This window comes from Sycon ciliatum, chromosome 1 (assembly GCF_964019385.1).
Source record: "Sycon ciliatum chromosome 1, ocSycCili1.1, whole genome shotgun sequence".
Taxonomy (NCBI): domain Eukaryota; kingdom Metazoa; phylum Porifera; class Calcarea; order Leucosolenida; family Sycettidae; genus Sycon; species Sycon ciliatum.
Window position 1 is genome coordinate 10,414,148 of NC_088643.1, and position 18,454 is coordinate 10,432,601.

At 48.5% G+C, this 18,454-nt stretch overlaps 2 protein-coding genes across 4 annotated transcripts in view; one reads left to right on the forward strand and one right to left on the reverse strand.

Annotated features, from left to right (window-relative positions):
* Positions 1-9,665, reverse strand: part of LOC135812878 (5'-3' exoribonuclease 1-like) — a 44,507-nt gene extending 34,842 nt beyond the window's left edge. For all 3 annotated transcript variants that reach the window (XM_065326102.1, XM_065326107.1, XM_065326097.1), the window contains exons 1-11: positions 9,431-9,665; positions 9,210-9,341; positions 7,439-7,539; positions 6,902-6,999; positions 3,734-3,843; positions 3,240-3,350; positions 2,554-2,636; positions 2,008-2,095; positions 1,628-1,741; positions 1,039-1,093; positions 323-390 (exon numbers count right to left, since the gene is read on the reverse strand). In XM_065326102.1, coding sequence (XP_065182174.1) covers positions 323-390; positions 1,039-1,093; positions 1,628-1,741; positions 2,008-2,095; positions 2,554-2,636; positions 3,240-3,350; positions 3,734-3,843; positions 6,902-6,999; positions 7,439-7,539; positions 9,210-9,341; positions 9,431-9,505 — 1,035 coding nt within the window. In that variant the 5' untranslated portion in view covers positions 9,506-9,665. The remainder of the gene's footprint in view (positions 1-322; positions 391-1,038; positions 1,094-1,627; positions 1,742-2,007; positions 2,096-2,553; positions 2,637-3,239; positions 3,351-3,733; positions 3,844-6,901; positions 7,000-7,438; positions 7,540-9,209; positions 9,342-9,430) is intronic.
* A 468-nt stretch (positions 9,666-10,133) lies between these two features.
* Positions 10,134-18,141, forward strand: LOC135812894 (uncharacterized). The gene is made up of 4 exons (XM_065326114.1): positions 10,134-10,922; positions 13,659-13,983; positions 15,879-15,964; positions 17,344-18,141. Exons 1-4 carry the CDS (start codon positions 10,470-10,472, stop codon positions 17,422-17,424), a joined length of 945 nt encoding a protein of 314 aa, XP_065182186.1. The 5' UTR covers positions 10,134-10,469; the 3' UTR covers positions 17,425-18,141.
* Positions 18,142-18,454: the final 313 nt, after the last annotated feature.

Consider the following 18,454-nt stretch of genomic DNA (forward strand, 5'->3'; position numbering starts at 1 on the left):
CACACACACACACACACACACACACACACACACATACATACACACACACACACACCACACACACACACACATACACACATACACACATACACACACGCGTGCGCACACCCACACGCACACACACACGTACACACAGCATCGGTCACAGTGAAAATGGTGCACTGAGTATCCAAGCGTAGACACGCAAGTCGGCCAGGCACACAGACAGTGCTGAATGGATAAGAGATGAACAGATCGATAAAGGACTATCTGGTATTATACTACAATCACCAAACTCCAAAGCCCCATGGCAGCAGCAGCAGCAGCAGCATTACTGCTCTACCTTGGATAGTGCTTCTAGGAAAGTCTTGAAGATGTGCAGGTTGATGGTGCCATTCAAGTGCAAGTAGTCTGCGTACAGAAATACACGCACGAATATGGACACATACGCGCATGCACATACACACACACAAACAAAACACACAGCCCATAGGCTTAGATTAAAAATAAAAAGTGTCGCATAACACCCAGCCGATAGAAAGCAGAATGTCTACACAGTACAGTACTGGACATAACACTGTAGCACTGCTACGTACAAGACTACACACTCTACCTCAGAGGCAGGCATAGTCCAGTTGAACAGGGGAGATGTTAGTACTGGACAAACACTGTAGCACTGCTAAGTACAAGACTACACACTCTACCCCAGAGGCAGGCATAGTCCAGTTGAACAGGGGAGATGTTAGATCACTGAAAGCACCATTCATTTCCCCTGTTGTCGTACTGACTGATGCCCTGCATAGTATATACGTACTGCCATTAGGCCAAGACACCCATAACAACTTGCCACCGCTTCTCACATACTTATACTCCAAATACGAGAACATCTACATGATCTTTAAAATTTATGTCTTCTTGTTGACTTCTTCAAGTTGCACGACGAAGTGTTGAAGCTTCAACGCGCAATACACATAAAGCACAAGCACACGCCAGGAGAGCGCCAATCACCAATGTCTCGACGCACACCGCGTACCGGCAGTGCACGCATGACATCCTTACCAGTAAGCTGCGGCAGGATCTCAATGTAGATATTCCACAGGACTGGCAATGCATCCTGCGCACACAAAAAGGAACATGGAGCAAAACAACAATGTTTTAAAATGCTCACGAAACGGAACGTGACCGAACCAACACAGTGATGCACAATGCACACTAAACGGAACATGGAGCAAAGTTCAGCAAACCAACACGTCGATGCACAATACCACAACAGAAGAAACCTAGGAACACACGCATGCATAGGACACACTGTCACTCGTGGGAAATGACGCAGCTCTGAAACGAACTGTGGCAGGTACGCATCATTAGCTGCACACGCTGGGAAGTTATGTACACCCAGTAGAGGTTTTTTTATTACTTCGAAGTGAGTTGTAATTTGTCTTACCAAAATGGAGGGGTTCATGCTGCAAAAGTGCTCAAGTAAAAGGAGGGACCAGGAGATAACATGTTATAACATGTTATCCGCAGTTTGTCCAAAAAAACGAAAATCCAGTGGAACAAAAGTAAAACACTAACAGCTACAAGCAAGATATTGTGGAGTCAGAAGGCCTGAATAAGCCTATAAGCATGAATACATGCAGCCACTGACCTCATTGATGTGCATGTAAGGCAGGTGAGGTATGAAGTCATTGCCAACCAGAAAGCCCATCAGAATCCAGTCGTCAATGATGCGCTCAAGATCAAACTCAAAGTCAAGCTTATCCTGGTCACAGAACACGCACAAACAAGAACAAGAAGAACCGAGTGTCTGAACTGTCTGACCTCAGTCGTAACAGAGCTAACACGATGGAACAAATCTGAGAACTTTTGTGATGGGCGTAGAGTGTAGAGACAGACAGACAGACAGACAGACACACACACACACATGCATACACACACACACACACACACACACACACACACACACACACACACACAGCTGCAAGCGCACTGACTGACCAGCACGCATGCACGTGCGCATCCACTCACCTTAACCTCCTTAAACTCGTTGTACAAGTACTCGCGTAGTAACGAGAGATGCAGTAGATGAAACGTGGTCTCTTCGGCAGTGGTGGACCTGTGTAACAGACACAACGCAGCGTGAACAGTGACAACGCAATGCCTGCCATTAGAATACTGTAAACTGCCTAACGTTTGCGACGTATTAATGTTTGCTAATTTTGCGAGAAGAGTAGAACGCAAATATTAACCATCGTGAAATCAAACTTCAACAGTGGATGTATATGTGTGGCCACAGTGCTCCGCGAACATTTGCCATCGTGAACTTGCTGGTTCTGAGAGATCGCAAAACTTTGGTGACGCAAACATTGGGCGGTTTTCAGTAATGCTAGTAACACATCTGTTCGACAGAGTGCCAGAACAATTTGCAAACTTAATTAATCAGCACTAATCACACACAGCAACAGTGGTCTTCTAGAACAAGTGGTCGCCTTATCCGAGTGGTCGGTCGCATTGACAGGTTTTACTGTATGAGCTAAACAGAGTCAAGTTGGATCCAGCATCAGATGCTAGTACCTTCGCTGTGCTTTCCTCCCAAACACCACCTCTTCACGCAGCAAGGCAAAGTGAGGCTCGTGTGACGCCAGGCCCAACATCATCTATACGTACGGCACGCAGTGGCATGCACGTGCACATACACCCGCACACACGTGCACACACACACATACATGCACATGTACACCCACACATACATACATGCACGCACCCCCCCCCCCCCACACACACGCGTACACACACACACGTACACACGTACACACACGTACACACACACACACACACACGCACACAGACACAACAACACAGACAGAGAGTATGGGTTAGAGACACTAGTAAGCAGCAATGCATTCAAGTCCTTGCACTCTGGTCACGACGGACAAGTCAAATCACACCACTAGCTTGCTAGTGACACATGCACACGCATGCCATAGTTGCTAATGGCACATGCACACACATGCCACAGTCAAAGCGTCCTGTGCTGCTTAACAGTACTGTTAACACAGTACTGTTGGGCGCCGAAGAACAGAGCGCTGAAGAACGAACAGGCTAGAATTTCACCAAGCACAGAATACCAATGTATACACGGTGACTCAACTGTGTGCATGGACTGTAGAACATCAAAAACAGAACGGTCCAGGCTAGGAGGAGGCTGCCCCCACCCCCGTTCTTTGGCAAGTGACAGAGTACTATATGGTTGCACTGACCAGGTCGGCGTCGAGGCCGTACAAGCAGTGCCGAGTGTTGGGATTGTAGCCCGGCTGCGACTTCTCGTGCCGGATGAAGTCCATGATCTTGTGTTCGCCCTCTCCTGGCACCTGCTCAGCAAGCGTGCACGTGTGTGTGCGTGCGTGTACAAGACAACAAGGAACAAGGAGACCGCAATGCAGTTAGAAAGAGAAAACCAAAGTCAAGAAACCCACCTCTCATAGTCATGTGACCTACATAGGCACGGTGGAGATCATGTCAATGACATCATCCTATTCGTATAACTGATAGCAGCAAATAACTACTTGTACTGATATCCTACATGTACAGCATGAAGTAGTCTTCTGATGAGTACGTTGTAGCGAGAAACTAGAGACAGACAACACATCCACTGGACCCCATGTGTACAATATATGAAGTACAGTACTGGCAACTGAAATCCAGCACTGTACATCTCTCTCTCTGAAAAAAAAAGCCGTACACACGCACGTACCTCATGTCCGGACAGGACGACGCGGACTTTCTTCCAGATGCGGTCGGTGGAGATCTTCTTGCTGATGAAGTACTTCAGCTGGTCCTGCAGGCGAACCATGAACGGCGTTCCTGGTTGGAATGAACGAGAGCAGGCAGAGACAAGACACTGACCAGTGAAGACACCCATAGCATAGCAACAAGTCACCAACCAGGACAGTTACCAGTGTTTTACACACCCGATCGTCGTCAACCGGGTACAGAATTCGCTACTAAGGCAGGAATCTGACTGCAACATTAGGCCCCAATCCAAGAAAATGAATAGTGGACAGCATATAACTACAAGAAATGGTCTGACTGGTGCTGGTTTGGTCCCTAAGAACTACATTAAAAGAAAGCCCTATGCACCAACAAGCAAGGTACGCCACTGCCCAACCAGTGCTCATAGTCAGACACATGCCCCCCCCCCCCCCCCCCCCAACACACACAAACATAGACATAATACACTATCTGCGGACAGAACTGTTTCGTCCTTTGTGGACTCATCAGCGCAGCACAGAGAAAATGAGGCCGAACCTGATAGCAATGAAAAATAAAATGCTCCAAGTCCAAAGCCAAATTTAAATCAGGCCCGAACGTACCTTGCCAGAGTTCTCAAGTGAGCTCTGCATAATATAGACACAATACATCTTCAACTAGAATAGGATCCATCGTTTTGTAACCTTTTTGGGGGGGGGGGGGGGAGGGAGGGTAAATGGCCGTATGCTTCATACTGTGAGCGGTGTGCTATACACACCACCTACGTGACACTTGACACAATCACCATCATACTTTACACTATATGCATTAGCACCTGTATTGCTGTACTGGTATTTCCTCCCGTCCTCTGGACCGAGCACACCGGCCAACAGGAGTGTGTAGGGTCATGGTGCAGGACACGATCAAGGTTAAACCGGGCGAGGAGGCATTGGTCCCATGCACATTCAGCGGTCGGTCGCCCAGTGTGGAATACCTCCTCGAGCCAACCATGGCAAGCAATAACGACACAGTCAGAGCAATGTGCTGTGTGCTGCGTCCCACGGCATTCGGGGCCACGGTACGCATGGTGAATGCAGGGAACAGTGAAGCAGTACTGCAAAAAGGAAAGGTGGTGGGAATAGCACGTGCTGAATTCGAAATGTCGCTGCAGAACCCGGCGAAGAGTGATGAGCCGAGGCGGCAGGTAACGGGGTACAAGCTGGATGAAAGCCTACAGGACAGCAAGAACCAGGAGATTCAGGAGCTGGTCAACGGGTATGGCGATGTGTTCTGGGCGGAAGGCGATCAGCTACCGACGGCAAGAACTGGCATCCAGCATGAAATACACCTCAAGAGTGATACAGCACCACAGTGGTCAAGACCTCGTAGGATGGCACCGGACGCACGGAAGGAGGTGCGGGACGAAGTCGAGTACCTCATTCAACAGGGACTGATCCGGGAGTCTACTTCGCCATGGGCTGCTCCAATAGTGGCTGCTCGGCGCAAGAATGGCCGACTGAGACTGGCAATGGAGTACCGGAGGCTAAACGCAGACAGTCATCCCCAGCATCACCCACTGCCTCTGATAGACGACTTGGTGGATCAGTTGACTGAAGCGCAGTTCTTCTCTACGGCTGACTTGAAATGCGGCTACTATCAAATGCCCATGCGTCGTGAGGATGCGGCCAAGACTGCCTTCGTCACACCGGATGGCCAGTATGAATGGACTGGTCAGGGCACCCCGTTTGGCCTGTCGGGAGCCCCGGCGACCTTTCAGCGTCTGATGTCAGCGATTCTGGGCGAACTCAATTGGACGGCTGCGCTATGCTACCTAGACGACGTGCTGGTATGGGGACGCAGCTGGACGGAGCACAACAGCCGGTTGCGGGAGGTGCTCAGTAAACTCAGGTCGGCTGGTGTACTGCTGAACCCCGACAAATGCTGTTTCGGTGTGCGGGAGGTGGAGTTCCTTGGGCACGTAATAGCAGCAGGCACAATGCGCATCTCCGAGGCCAGGACTCAGTCGTTGCTCCGCACACCTAAGCCTACAACTGTTACTATGCTCCGGAAGGCTATGGGCGCCTTTTCATACGTTCAGCGCTGGATCCCAGGCATGGCGACCATTGCATTGAAGATGGCAACAAAGAATTATTGCAAAACCGCTGTACGAAATGATGAATGGTCCTCGCAGCACGCTGCTTCAATGGAGTGAGAAGGCAAGTTTAGCATTTGAGACGCTAAAGCGACAGGTCGCCTCAGCACCAGTTTTGCAGTTACCGGACATGAAGAGGCCGTTCATACTAGTAACGGATGCATCGGACGTCGGTACCGGTGCAATGCTGGCACAGCGACGAGACGGCAAGCATCTAGTGCCGGTAACGTTCTTCCACCACACATTGACGCAGGCAGAGAGGAACTACCCTGTCACGGACCGTGAGCTGCTGGCAGTGATCCTGGCCATCAAGAAGTTTAGGGTCTATCTCTCCGGCCAGCCATTTGACCTTATCACCGACCACGCAGCACTCAAATGGATCAACAGCCTGGCGATGGATGAGATCCATGGGCGACGTGCACGGTGGCTGGATTATCTACAACAGTTCCCGATGAGACCCATCCACAGGCCAGGAACTTCACCCGAACTGAGTATGGCGGATTATTTGTCCCGGATTGGGCACGCCGAACTACCAAAAGTCATGCAGTGCCTAAGCGTTCAGCAGGAGGATAGTAAGAATGACGGCATCCACCAGCTCACCACCCTCTTCTCCATCCAGGAACTGACCGAAGCACAGCACAAGTGTCCAGCGCTAGGCCCGGTGATGAGGGAGCTGAGGGAGCCGGGCTCAGTGGGCTCGCTGGAGGAGGAATCTAAGTGCATCCTGAGGAAGAGGGCACGACTGAGGATCGGCACGGATGGAGTCCTGCGCTACTCGGAGTCGAAGGGCAGATCTACGAATCAGAAGCCCTCTAAATACCAGTACAGCAATACAGGTGCTAATGCATATAGTGTAAAGTATGATGATGATTGTGTCAAGTGTCACGTAGGAGGTGTGTATAGCACACCGCTCACAATACCATGCATACACTCACTCACAATCACAACTCCTCCATGTGAAGAAGTCAGCAAAAACAAAACGAAACAAATGAGACGCAGCAAGTCCCGTCATATGCATACCTGGTGTGATGCAGTTAGAGTCGAACCGGGCAGCATCGGGAAGCTTCTCTCCTTTCTTCCGCGCCTCCTCCTCCAGCGTGGCAGCTTCGTGAGCGGACCTTGACAATCGCACAAATGCATACATATTTGCATACACATGAGTACATATGAGTGCACCACACACATGCACACACACACACACACACACACGCACACGTACCATCACACGCACGAACGCACAGAGCACGAGGCAGTGAGCTGAACAGCCGAGCACTGAAGTACACACCGATGGCCTTCTCAACACGTTATCTCAGCTGAGAAAAGTCGCCAGAAGAAAAAGTATGAAGATATCTAAACGCTATCTCCTGAGTTGAAGTGTAAACCAATAAGAACGAACAAAAGAGATTACCCATTGATATTAAATTAATAATAAATACTATTTGCAGCATCCACGTCAGCATCATTTGAATGTTCAGAAGCACACAAGCTAGCCTTCGCATCCGCGCGGGCCACCACTATGCCGGTACACCGTTTTACCCGCTGCCACCCGTAACTCACCTAAAGCGACGTCCGCGCTGCTGGTTCATCTTGGCACGTGGTGCTACCCCGTCGATAGCCATGAAGAACACCTCTCTAGGTTTGATGATGCGGAACAGAAACTGTGACAAGACAGACGGATGGCATACGGACAGATAGGCAAAGAAACAGCCGGGCATCAAAGAGAGAGAGAGAGATGGGGAGAGAGAGGCACAGAGAGGCAGACACACACACACACACACAGGCAGACACACACACGGGCAGACACACACACGGGCAGACACACACACGGGCAGACACACACACGGGCAGACACACACACGCACACGCACACACACACACACACACACACACACACACACACACACACACACACACACACATACCCAAATAGCATTAGACATGTAACAAAGATGAACCGGATAACGCCAACTTTGAAGCACCATACTTATCCTTATCTCACTCACATGGCCATACCCACATTGAAAGAAAGCTGGGAAACGTGCTGCATGCGTTGCAGCTGATACTGGCACACACACAGCACATCTGCCTGGTGACAGCATACTCGTATAATGTAGACCAACGGGCTTCGACACAAGGTGGTGCTTCCTGCACTGTATCACACCGCTGCGTAACACAGTGCAGACTAGTGCGCATAAATGCAGTACTAGTACATGTAGTGCCGCTTCGTTTCATTCAGAGACTACAGCCGTGGCTGAAGAAATCCAGCTCATGAACCCAAAGCAGTGCCAGGGCTCATACTAGGGACTTGAATCGAAAAACCAAATTCGCGAGTTTCGCATAAAACGCTTGTTTTTTCTAAACCGAGAAGATGTGAGAAACAACCTGTGAAAATTTGAACCCAAAATTCCAAGGCAATCTAGAGTTATAGTCGATTGAAGATCGGAAAATGGGAGAGAAAGTAGTCACAGAAGTAAATGCAAGTATGTATGTGGGCCGTGTGGTTTCCGTCCAGCACTGCACTATCTGGTGCATACATGGCGATACAGGATGTGTGCATGCATGCAGTGTGCTCGCATGCCGTGCGCGCTTACTTGCACAAGTCACACGTTTTCACCGTCACTGCTTCTACAGTGTGTGCGTAGTTCACTCGATTTTCTTCGTCTACCACCAGGAAATCGCCGTGGGCTGGTTTCTGTGATCATCTTCCTTCTACCGCGATAAAGCACGAGCCTCAATGTTCTAGAATCCTCTTGGTTTAGGCTAATTCGAGGCCGCTGAACACGAAAAATGGGTGTTCCTCTCGGGGCCGAGTACGGATCTGGTCGAAATTAGTACTTCGAAGTGCATCCGCGCCAAGCGCGGAGGCATTATTTTTGGAAGCATGGCATGTGTGGCACCATTGGAAAGGTAATGACCTCAGCTACCTAAAAATAGCATCGACAAGGCCGCGGGAGAAGATACTCGGGCCTCGAACTGCAGTCACGAGGCGCCCATTCACTTTGTACAGGCGAGCTGTGACTGCATTTTTCGCTTTTCAGTGACCGGAACTGAACTCCCTGCTCATACTCAACTCAAGCCTGGTAGCAGTAGGAAAATACATCCGTTCCTCTTTTAGTGGGGCGGGGGGGGGGGGGGGAGGCGGCTACGTAGCGCATGCACACACATACACACCATGTACCACCCACCCACACATCTAAGTGGCCAGTGGCAAGTAATGATTATGTTATTATCATGAGACGAGCCGTGCTGCGAGTATTCACACAACCGCCTCAACCCGACCCCCTCCACCATCTTACTAGGCTAACATATATCACTCATGAACATGTACCTCGATATAGTGAAATATGGCTTCAAATATCTTCTCCTCGGTGATACGAAAATGTGGATCGTCATCGTTTGGATGTGAACATACGTGGACGATTCCGTTCATGTCTAGATAGAGATTGTCGAATTCTGGAATCTGACACACGATAAAATGACCATGAACACAACGTGGGTGAGTGTTCTGAAGAGTTGTCGCCAAAAGAGAATATTCGGTGACTCCCAAACCTGGTGTTCCTTCACAACTTGGCTCAACAAAGGAAATCGCTCGCTGAGCCAGCGATAGAATTTTGGTACACCCATCTTCAGGGATTCACAGCTGTGCACGCTGGACCAGACACCTAACTATCTGTTGTTGTTGTCAGAATGCAAGACAGGGTAATGAAACCAAACTTCAAAAGTAAAAAAATATGATACAAAGTTACAAACTACTTCTTGTCCTTCAAATGATTGCATTGGAGTAGAAATCAAAATGTTTACTGGGCCAGCTACAGTACAGTCAGTGCGGCTCATGTCATGATGCCTTTTTTTGGGAGACAGCTGAGACTAGTCGACTTGAGAGTGAGATCATGCATGAGGCAGGGGAGTCGTATTTTAACGACTCCCCGGACTGAACCTACGCTAGCACTAGCGAGCAGCGTCCATATATGCGGCGACATGCGCATATGCATGCTTTCAAACGCGCGCCACCGTACCGCGCGCGGCTAGATCGGGTGCAAGGCGCTAGGCTCGCGCTTGCCGGCTTCATCAGCCGCCATTTTTTCGTTTCCTGGTAACGGATGCGTAGTTACTTTGCATATTTGGCGTAGCGCACGCGTCCCACGCCATGCGTACATAATGTGTACAGCTACATATACAGCCACAGTACACAGGCACACATGACACTACAAAATTAAAATCTGATGCACTGATTTTATGGTTGCGCAAGAGAAATGGAGAGCATTTGTAGCATGTTGCGAAAATCGAATGGAAAAACATCAGGACACGGACTTGCCCTTGACGTGATCAGCTGGAGGTGTACTTCTCAGTTGCACAAGAGCAGAGATCGAGCAGTCATCCTCGTAGGTAAAGCCTACTAAAGGTGCGGAATAGTTTCTTGATCACGCAACATTGCCACTGCCAGTGTTGTCCAATTCAATTGCGCCATTCGTGGGCCTGAACAACTGCTCCCCTAGTCTGAAGGGCTGCTCCAGTTTTGAATCACTTTCATCCTTGCCCGATTTCAAAACAAATTCTAGTTCATTGTTGGTTCCCTGTGCTTTGAAAAATGACTCAGGAAGACGAGGCGCGTCGTTCTGCAGAGTTAGAGAGCTCTGCTGTGAAGGAAACACCGGATTTGCGTGCCAATCGTGGCCGTGACCTGAACCAAAGCTTGCTGCCAGATACTGACTTGAACAGGGATGCGGCTAAGGTGCTGCAGCAGAAACATGTCACTGCCAAAGACTTGTCTGTCGGCGGCAGTGCACGGAATGCCTTCCCGAATTCGAGTCGTCCACAGGCACAGGTGGCGGATGGTGCGGGGTCGCAGACTACTCCTGTGGATTCCGACGCACAGAGAGCGCCTGTTGCCATTGCTGCCCTGGGAGCGGCTCTGCCTCGGGCCAAGCGGAATGGACGTCGTGTAAATTTCATGGCAGCAGGACAATGCTATGGAATGATCCTGGACACGAAAGCTGCTGGGCCAACATGCCATGGTGTATACGTTGTTGACTACAAAATGGTGAGCATAAATATTACTAGTCCATGGATGTGCAGTGCTGGCAGTGAAGTCTGACATAACCATCAGCAGAGCCGAGCCATGCGTCCGTAGGGCCATGCAGCAGCACCCCCCCCCCCCCCCCATTCCCGTCTGATTATGATTTACGTTGCTCGTAGGAATATTTCAAATTTTCCTGGATCCGTTCTTATAGCGGTTACGGAGGCCTGCGCTTATTACTGAGCTTATTGCTGAGAAAACATGATACGTATGGGGTTTGAGCTGCTTCCGTAGACCCCGCATGTTATTGAGCGAAATTTGTGGATATGTGGAAGCCACAGATAATCGAAGCGCGGATAGGCAGGGCTGCACTGTAGTGCCGGTGTACATGTACAGTGAGGGGGGGGGGGGGGGGGTGGGGTTCGTTTTTTATCTACTGTAAGACTTGTTATTATAACGAGTTGCGAATTTCACTATTGTCCCAAATCCAAAGGTTAACGAGAAGATCCGTTAACGATCTTGCAGCCTTCCGGCATATCCACACATAACACCAAGAGTACATAACCCCCCAGAGTGTGCAACGCCGATCCAGCTCTGCATAGGGTCTTGGTCGAGCGGAATCGGATCTTCTGATGTCATGCGTACACTCCACACCAGCGCAAGGCCGGTCTCGAGGCAGGGCACCATTGTTTTTGATCCGAGAGTACCCGCGACTCCCCGGGTTCCCCTCAGATGTGTACGGTATTATGACGCAAAGATCCGATTCCGCTCGACCAAGACCCTATGCAGAGCTGGATCAGGCGTTGCACACTCTGGGGGGTTATGTACTCTTGATAACACATATCAGGCATTACAGCCTCAGCAGAACTTATTATAACGAAGAAATGCAACTCGTTAAAACGTTCGATTTACTTCCTCGCTAGATTTACATGTCTTACAGTACATGCTTGGGTAGAAACTACTTCTTTCGGTAGATGCGTTCCTTTTTTTTCTACTCAAAAGAGTAGATGCTACCTTTCTCTGCCGGCTCTACCAGGTAAGAGTTGGTAGAGGTACGGTATTTCCCGCAAGATCAAGGATTTGTGCACAACTTCGTAGAGAAGAAAACATTTCACGTGCGTATCATGAAAAACTACCAAATCCGGTAGGACAGTGTTCGTGCACTTACCTCTACCATCTACCTCAATCGGTAGAATGACTCTGCTCTGCTCTGCTCTACCGGATAGCTGAAACGAGCGCAGCCTAAAACTCCCCAGATCTGCACAGGTTGGGACCGAGCACTGCCCGTGACTCAGAACTTGCTCACTTACTGCATGCAAGTAAACAATTTGAAATGCCAATCAATAGTTTTTTGGGGCCGTTTTCGTTGAAATGCCAATTTTTTTACTGTAGATGAGTCTTGGAAGTGGCCCGTTAGACGGACATGCCCGGATCAGGGGCGTTTGGACTTGGGGAGTTTGACTGTATAGTGTACCTCCAACTTCCCCAGATCAGTACCTTATAAGTTATAGCCCGGCTACTGTATGTCCAACTGGAAATGACTGGAAAAGACTAACTTGTCATCGTCTCAACAGTGTTGAACACACATGTCCAACTGGAAATGACTGGAAAAGACTAACTTGTCATCGCCTCAACAGTGTTGAACACACATGTCCAACTGGAAATGACTGGAAAGACTAACTTGCCATCGTCTCAACAGTGTTGAACACACATGTCCAACTGGAAATGACTGGAAAAGACTAACTTGTCATCGTCTCAACAGTGTTGAACACACATGTTTTGAATGCGAAACAGATAGCAAATTGTTTAAGCTGCCATTGGTTTGGGATACTTATTCATAGAGAGCGGATGTTTTGACCGTAACATTTTGGCTGCCATTCATCCATGACCAGATCGGGCCTGTCATGTGACCCTCGCATGGCGGTTGTAAAATCTCAGGAAGAATATTGCATTGGTGTTTTCTTGGCTCCGCAAGATTCCACCAGGTGAGCGAAAAGCAACTCGCTCCAGGGGTGTGTGTTTGCATGCTCGAGTCACAGAATGTCGTTATGCCCCTACAATGCATCTACTGGGAACCGGCCAATGTTCGCGTCACTAAATTGTTTTGGCAATTTCCCAGTACCGGCGAGTTTGCGATGGCAAATGTTCGCGTAGCATTGCGACCACACACATACACCCACTGCTGGAGTTTGAGTTCATGCTGGTTAAGAGTGATACTGCGCTCTTCCTACGAAATTGAGAATATTGGAGTCCTAGATACTGTACGATCGCTAATGTTAACAAACACTTGCTTCTAACAACTTAACAAATTCGTTAAATTTTGAAGTCGTTAGGTGCGAAACAATGTACGTGTACTGTCATTTGTTAGTTTTGACAGACGGAATTCGTTAACATTTCACATCGTTTACCAACAAAAATCCAGAGATCGTTAACTTTAATTGACGTTACAATATCCTGGTCTTGCAGTAGACTGTTCCATCCAGTACTGTACATTATTATATTTCCATTGCCTTGCTTGCGTGTGTTGTTGTGCCTGACCAGATTGATCTGAAATTGGCTTGCATGACCAGGGCCGGGCGGATTTAACATCGCGCCATAAGCTGAGTCATGCATCCACAGCTCACTTCTGGCCGGGAATCAGATTTTAAGCCTGATCGGGGGCGAAGTCTGGTAGAAATGGATGGTCAGCCACACCTGACTTTGATTGTGTATGCTGCAATTACACTCTGTGTGTGTGTGTTCGTCTGTGTGTCATCTCAGACATACCATCGTCGATTCAGTTTACCGCGGGCCTTTCTAACTGGAGATCGCATAGCGGCGTTTCGCACTCCCATGCCTTACCGGGGCATTTGCGTCAAGCGTCTGAAAGTGCCGGCACGGGTTCAGACGCCAGACAAATCCAACACGGAGCCCAGCGACCTGATAATTCAAACTGTGGACGTGCAGTTCACCCCGGACCCTACCACGTCTCTTCCACCCGCGGCGCAAAAGTCGCGCGGTGTGGTCAAGGAGCCCATGCCGTCGTTAGCCGAGTCGGTCGCCAACACGGCGCGCTACGTGTGGAGTCACCCGGCCAAAGCAGCACGTAAGGAAAGGGACGGGGTAATGACGCTGTACTGTTCTTCACAGGCATTATCGGAAAAAATAATATAAAATCTAAAAAGTAAATTATCGACGAGGAGACAATAATTTTCGTATTGCAATAAGGAGGACTAGCTGAAATGACAGTAGGTTACTTTATTAAACAATGTCAAGCGATGGAAACGATGCGAAAACAATGTAAAAATAAATAAAGAGAAGTACATGTAGGAAGCAAAAACGATGGAAAAAAATGATTTGAACTAGTTTTCGTACAACACTCATCAGGAATCACCGTTGTACTTCGAAGTACTAAAGAACAAGTCAGAACAAATGAAAGGAAAAAATTGGAGGCGTATCCAATTTCGAAAGAAAAGGGTGTCAGCACCGACGCAATCCATACAGTCAAGTAAGCCAATTGAATTTAGTAACCGAACGTTTTCGTTCCCTTCTCATCATGGGTAAATGCAGGGAATAATGGAAAAAATGTCAAATACAGCAACTTATACATACAGAGCCACATGTACTATTTACCCATGATTCCCTGATTATTCCCTGTATTTACCCATGATGAGAAGGGAACGAAAACGTTCGGTTACTATATTGGCTTACTTGACTGCGTGGATTGCGTCGGTGCTGACACCTTTTCTTTCAGAACAAATGAAGTAATACCGGTAGTATTATAGCAAGCAAGGTACGGTAAGGAGGACACAATATCAAGGTGTGAATTCTCACGAAACCGTGCCCGAAACCAGGGGTGTGATAACTAAGCGTTGTATGTGTGTATCAGCAACAACAATGTGAGAATAAAGAAAAAGGGTGACAAAACCCTTGGCAGACAGAAATGGCAACAACCTTGTTTAAAGCAACTCAATGTCACTTCAGCTAGTCCTCCTTATTGCGATATAAAAAGTAAAATTCGCACATTTGCGTTACCAGCGGCCATGCAATTGTGTTGAGAAACGCAACCAGCTTAGGAAGTTTCGCTCGTGCCAGACCACCACCATGCCTGAACTACTACGGTGGTGACAAGTGAAAATGCAATCCCTGGTTCCAGTACGTCAACATACCCAGTATACGATATCATATGCGTGGTATGCGGTGTGTGTGTGTTTGTGCGTGTGTGTGTGCGAGCGTGTGTGTGTTTGTGCGTGTGCGAGCGTGTGTGTGTGTGCGCGTGCGTGTGTGTTTGTAGATTTGCGTGCTTCTCTTGCGACGGGCGTATACATGGTGTGTGTGTGTGTTCGCCAGTTGTGTGGATTAGGCAGTTATCTGGCGCTACAGTCCATTCAGAAAAAAATGAACTTCTAGCTTTTGGCCATAAATGGGTCAAACTTTGAGTTTTTTTAGAATTTTTTTTGGCAATCCCCTATGGAATCCTCTTCCAATTATGTTTCTGAAGTTTTTTTGTCCAAAAAGCAAGCCATAGCAAGAATAGGATTTCGGCCAGGTTTTGCCCCAAAAGCACAGAATTGGGAAAACCATCAAAATCCAGGCCATTTGACCCCGCCTGGCAACAGTGCATTCTGCGGTTCAAACCCCAGTTCAGGCACCCTTTTTGGACCCTTTTTCAAATTTCAAAGTTCGCAGCACTGCACTGTGTACGATGAAATCACGAAAAACCGCCAAATACGGGAGCTCGCCAGAGCCCATCTTTTTATGAATGGACTGTAGTCTTGATCTGTTTCGTTCGGATCTTGTCTGCTATCATTGTTGTAAGAGAAAATCTGTGGGTGTACATCCTATGCATTAGCAGATTTGCATGCTTCTCTGGCAACAGGCGTACACATGGTATAATGGTACATGGTGTGTATGTGTGTGTGTGTGTGTATGCTCCTCGGCTGGTGTGTGTTCAAGTTTCACCTTGACTCGTTTTCTTTGTCTTCTGCGGTCCGTGCGCAGGAGAGTCGCGCTGCTATGTGAGCGAACGCGCTGCCTTCTTCCGGCAGGAGTGGAGTCGGCGACATTCCAGCTTGCAGTTTAGTGAAGTATGTTTGGGAATGCGGGCGTGTGTGTGTGTGTGGGGGGGGGGGGGGGGGAGTGGTGGTGGTGTGTTGTTAGCAATATACAGTGAAACTTGTGTTGTTGTTAGCAATATCATACAATGAAGCTTTAGTATCATTTACCTCAACAAAGGGACATAATATGAAGGCAGCACTCTTTAGCCGACGTACATGTACTGCATATCCAGGGTCGAGTGACTGGAAAGAATGTGCAGGCCCTCCCAAGAAAGTCCTTTGCATGCAACACATCGGGATTAACGTGTTGTATCCATGGTGCTTTCAACTGCACTGGCTACACTGTTCCTGTAGCTCGTTTTTTTTGTAGGTGCACGTTACTTTTTGAATAGCTGTCCCAACTGGTCGTATGTGGTGTGTACATGTACTTGGCTGGTGAAAACGTTTCCCACGCCTGCTCTGCCGTGAACTTTCATGCCTGTACTGTAAGTCGACAAATTTTCGGCCCATTCAAATTTCGGCCTCCCAGGGCTAAAACACATTTCGGCTGCAACAAATTTTCGGCCTGTACTGCTGCTGCCTGTATGCACTGTCACACTGAACCTTGCAAAACAAAATTTCGGCTGCAACAAATTTTTGGCCTAATATGATCAGGCCGAAAATAAATATACGCCGACTATTTGTTGACTTACAGTAGCTGGAATACCCAAACGTTTGGTCACATTTGTTCTTCAGAGGGTTGCGTTCTCGTATCCCTCGAACCAGGGAAGCGCTCGAATGTGCATAAGAAACACAATGATGGCGGCGAAAAATCGCCGAAAATGAAGCAGCGCTCCTATCATGTGTAAAGAGGACCAGTGATCTTGTGACCTGCTTGATGTCATCATGAATTACCGGGAAGGGGTGGTATTGTGACGGCCTTTTTCCTTTTTTCACTTGCACACGGAGGATTGTCATCAACCACCGTAGCATTGCTTTCATGTGCTTAATCTGGACATGATCCCTGTCAACTGCATACATACTCTTGGCGTCTGATAAGGAAGGTCTCGCTTCTACATTCCAGTACCCCTTGCCTTAGGGCGCGTTCAGACTACCGATAAAAAGTGACGGAATGGGAAGGTTTCCAAGGTGATTTGATCACGTGATGTTACTGGCAAATTGCCGGCGGCGGTAAGGTTTTACTACCGTGGCGGCTGCTGCGGTGGAAACAGCGTTCCGGCAGTGACAAAGGTGCTCTGCCTGGGAGTAGGGGGCCCTTCTCAGTACCGCGGTGAGAGCTGCACAAGTAACGTTAGTTTATCGGTAGTGCGCATGTCCTGCACGGTTTGCCGCCATTCACGGTTTGACGGGGGTTCTCGGTAGTCTGAACTTAACAATCAGCTTTCGTGCTGTTTATCTTGTTCTGGCAGAAACGAGAATCAGCCTGGCGTTCAGTGAAGCAGAAGTGGAGAAGTTGGAGGAAGAGCGGCCGCAACCCGTTTCAAGACTAGTCTTAGCGTCGTGTTTCAATTTAGTCCGCTCTTCTCCTTGTCGCCGCTGCCATCTACCCCGTTTTCTCGGAACATGGTGAAGTGGGTTAGCCTTCCACGCTGTTCCTGCTGCTGTCGTTGTTGTTTCGGTCGTTGTTGTACTCTGCCGCTGAGGTAGTATTTCCTTTTTTTCTTATCTTGGCCTTGTCACAGTTTCATCAATGTCGTCGTAGTTTCGTGTGCTGGAAGATGAAACGACTGTAGTTTGAGTTCTTTCTTCTCCACTTGCTGCAGCTTTCCTGCTCATGCCGTTGTTGTTTTGTTCCAAACGAAGACTGCTGGGTCTTGCTGCTTTCCACTCTGCGGCGGCAGTGCTTATCATCACCATTATAGCAAAAACATTATATACGTGTGCTAACACACTTTCCGTGTGCCTATTCCTATTTATCTGGGTGTTATCTATCAGTGTTTGGTCGTGGAACCTGGCTATATCAAGATAATCCTTTGTTTCTGTGAAGGCGTCTCGTATCCTGCATTGCGTGTTGTTGTTGTTTTTGTTGTTGTTGCTGTTAAGAATGATGTTATGTCTGCTTTTGATATCATCTCATGATAAGAAATATCTAGGTGGCTAGTAGTAGTATTGTGACTGGCTGTCTTTATCATCGCTTTATTCCAATACACCCACGAAACTCAGCCCATGTTTCATGCAAGCATAAAAACTAGTTCCGAAAATCCCTACTATTCTCGTGCCTCTTCTTGTAGTGTGTGTGTGTGTGTGTGTGTGTGTGTGTGTGTGTGTCACAGGACCAGCAGTGGCAGGAGCGCATTTCTTCTGAGGAACTAACCCGTCGTTTTGGTATGCCGTCGTCAATGGCGGAGGTCGTACGCTGTCACCGATTTTGCTGGCTTGGGCGAATGGAGGATTCCCGTCTCCCCAAGCGCGTTCTGTTTGCTGAGTGACTCAACACAAGGCCCAGACACGGTCCCAAGAAACGTTGGAGGGACATCGCCGCTGCTGATCTGAGTGCTCGGTGCGTGACAGGTGCGTCTT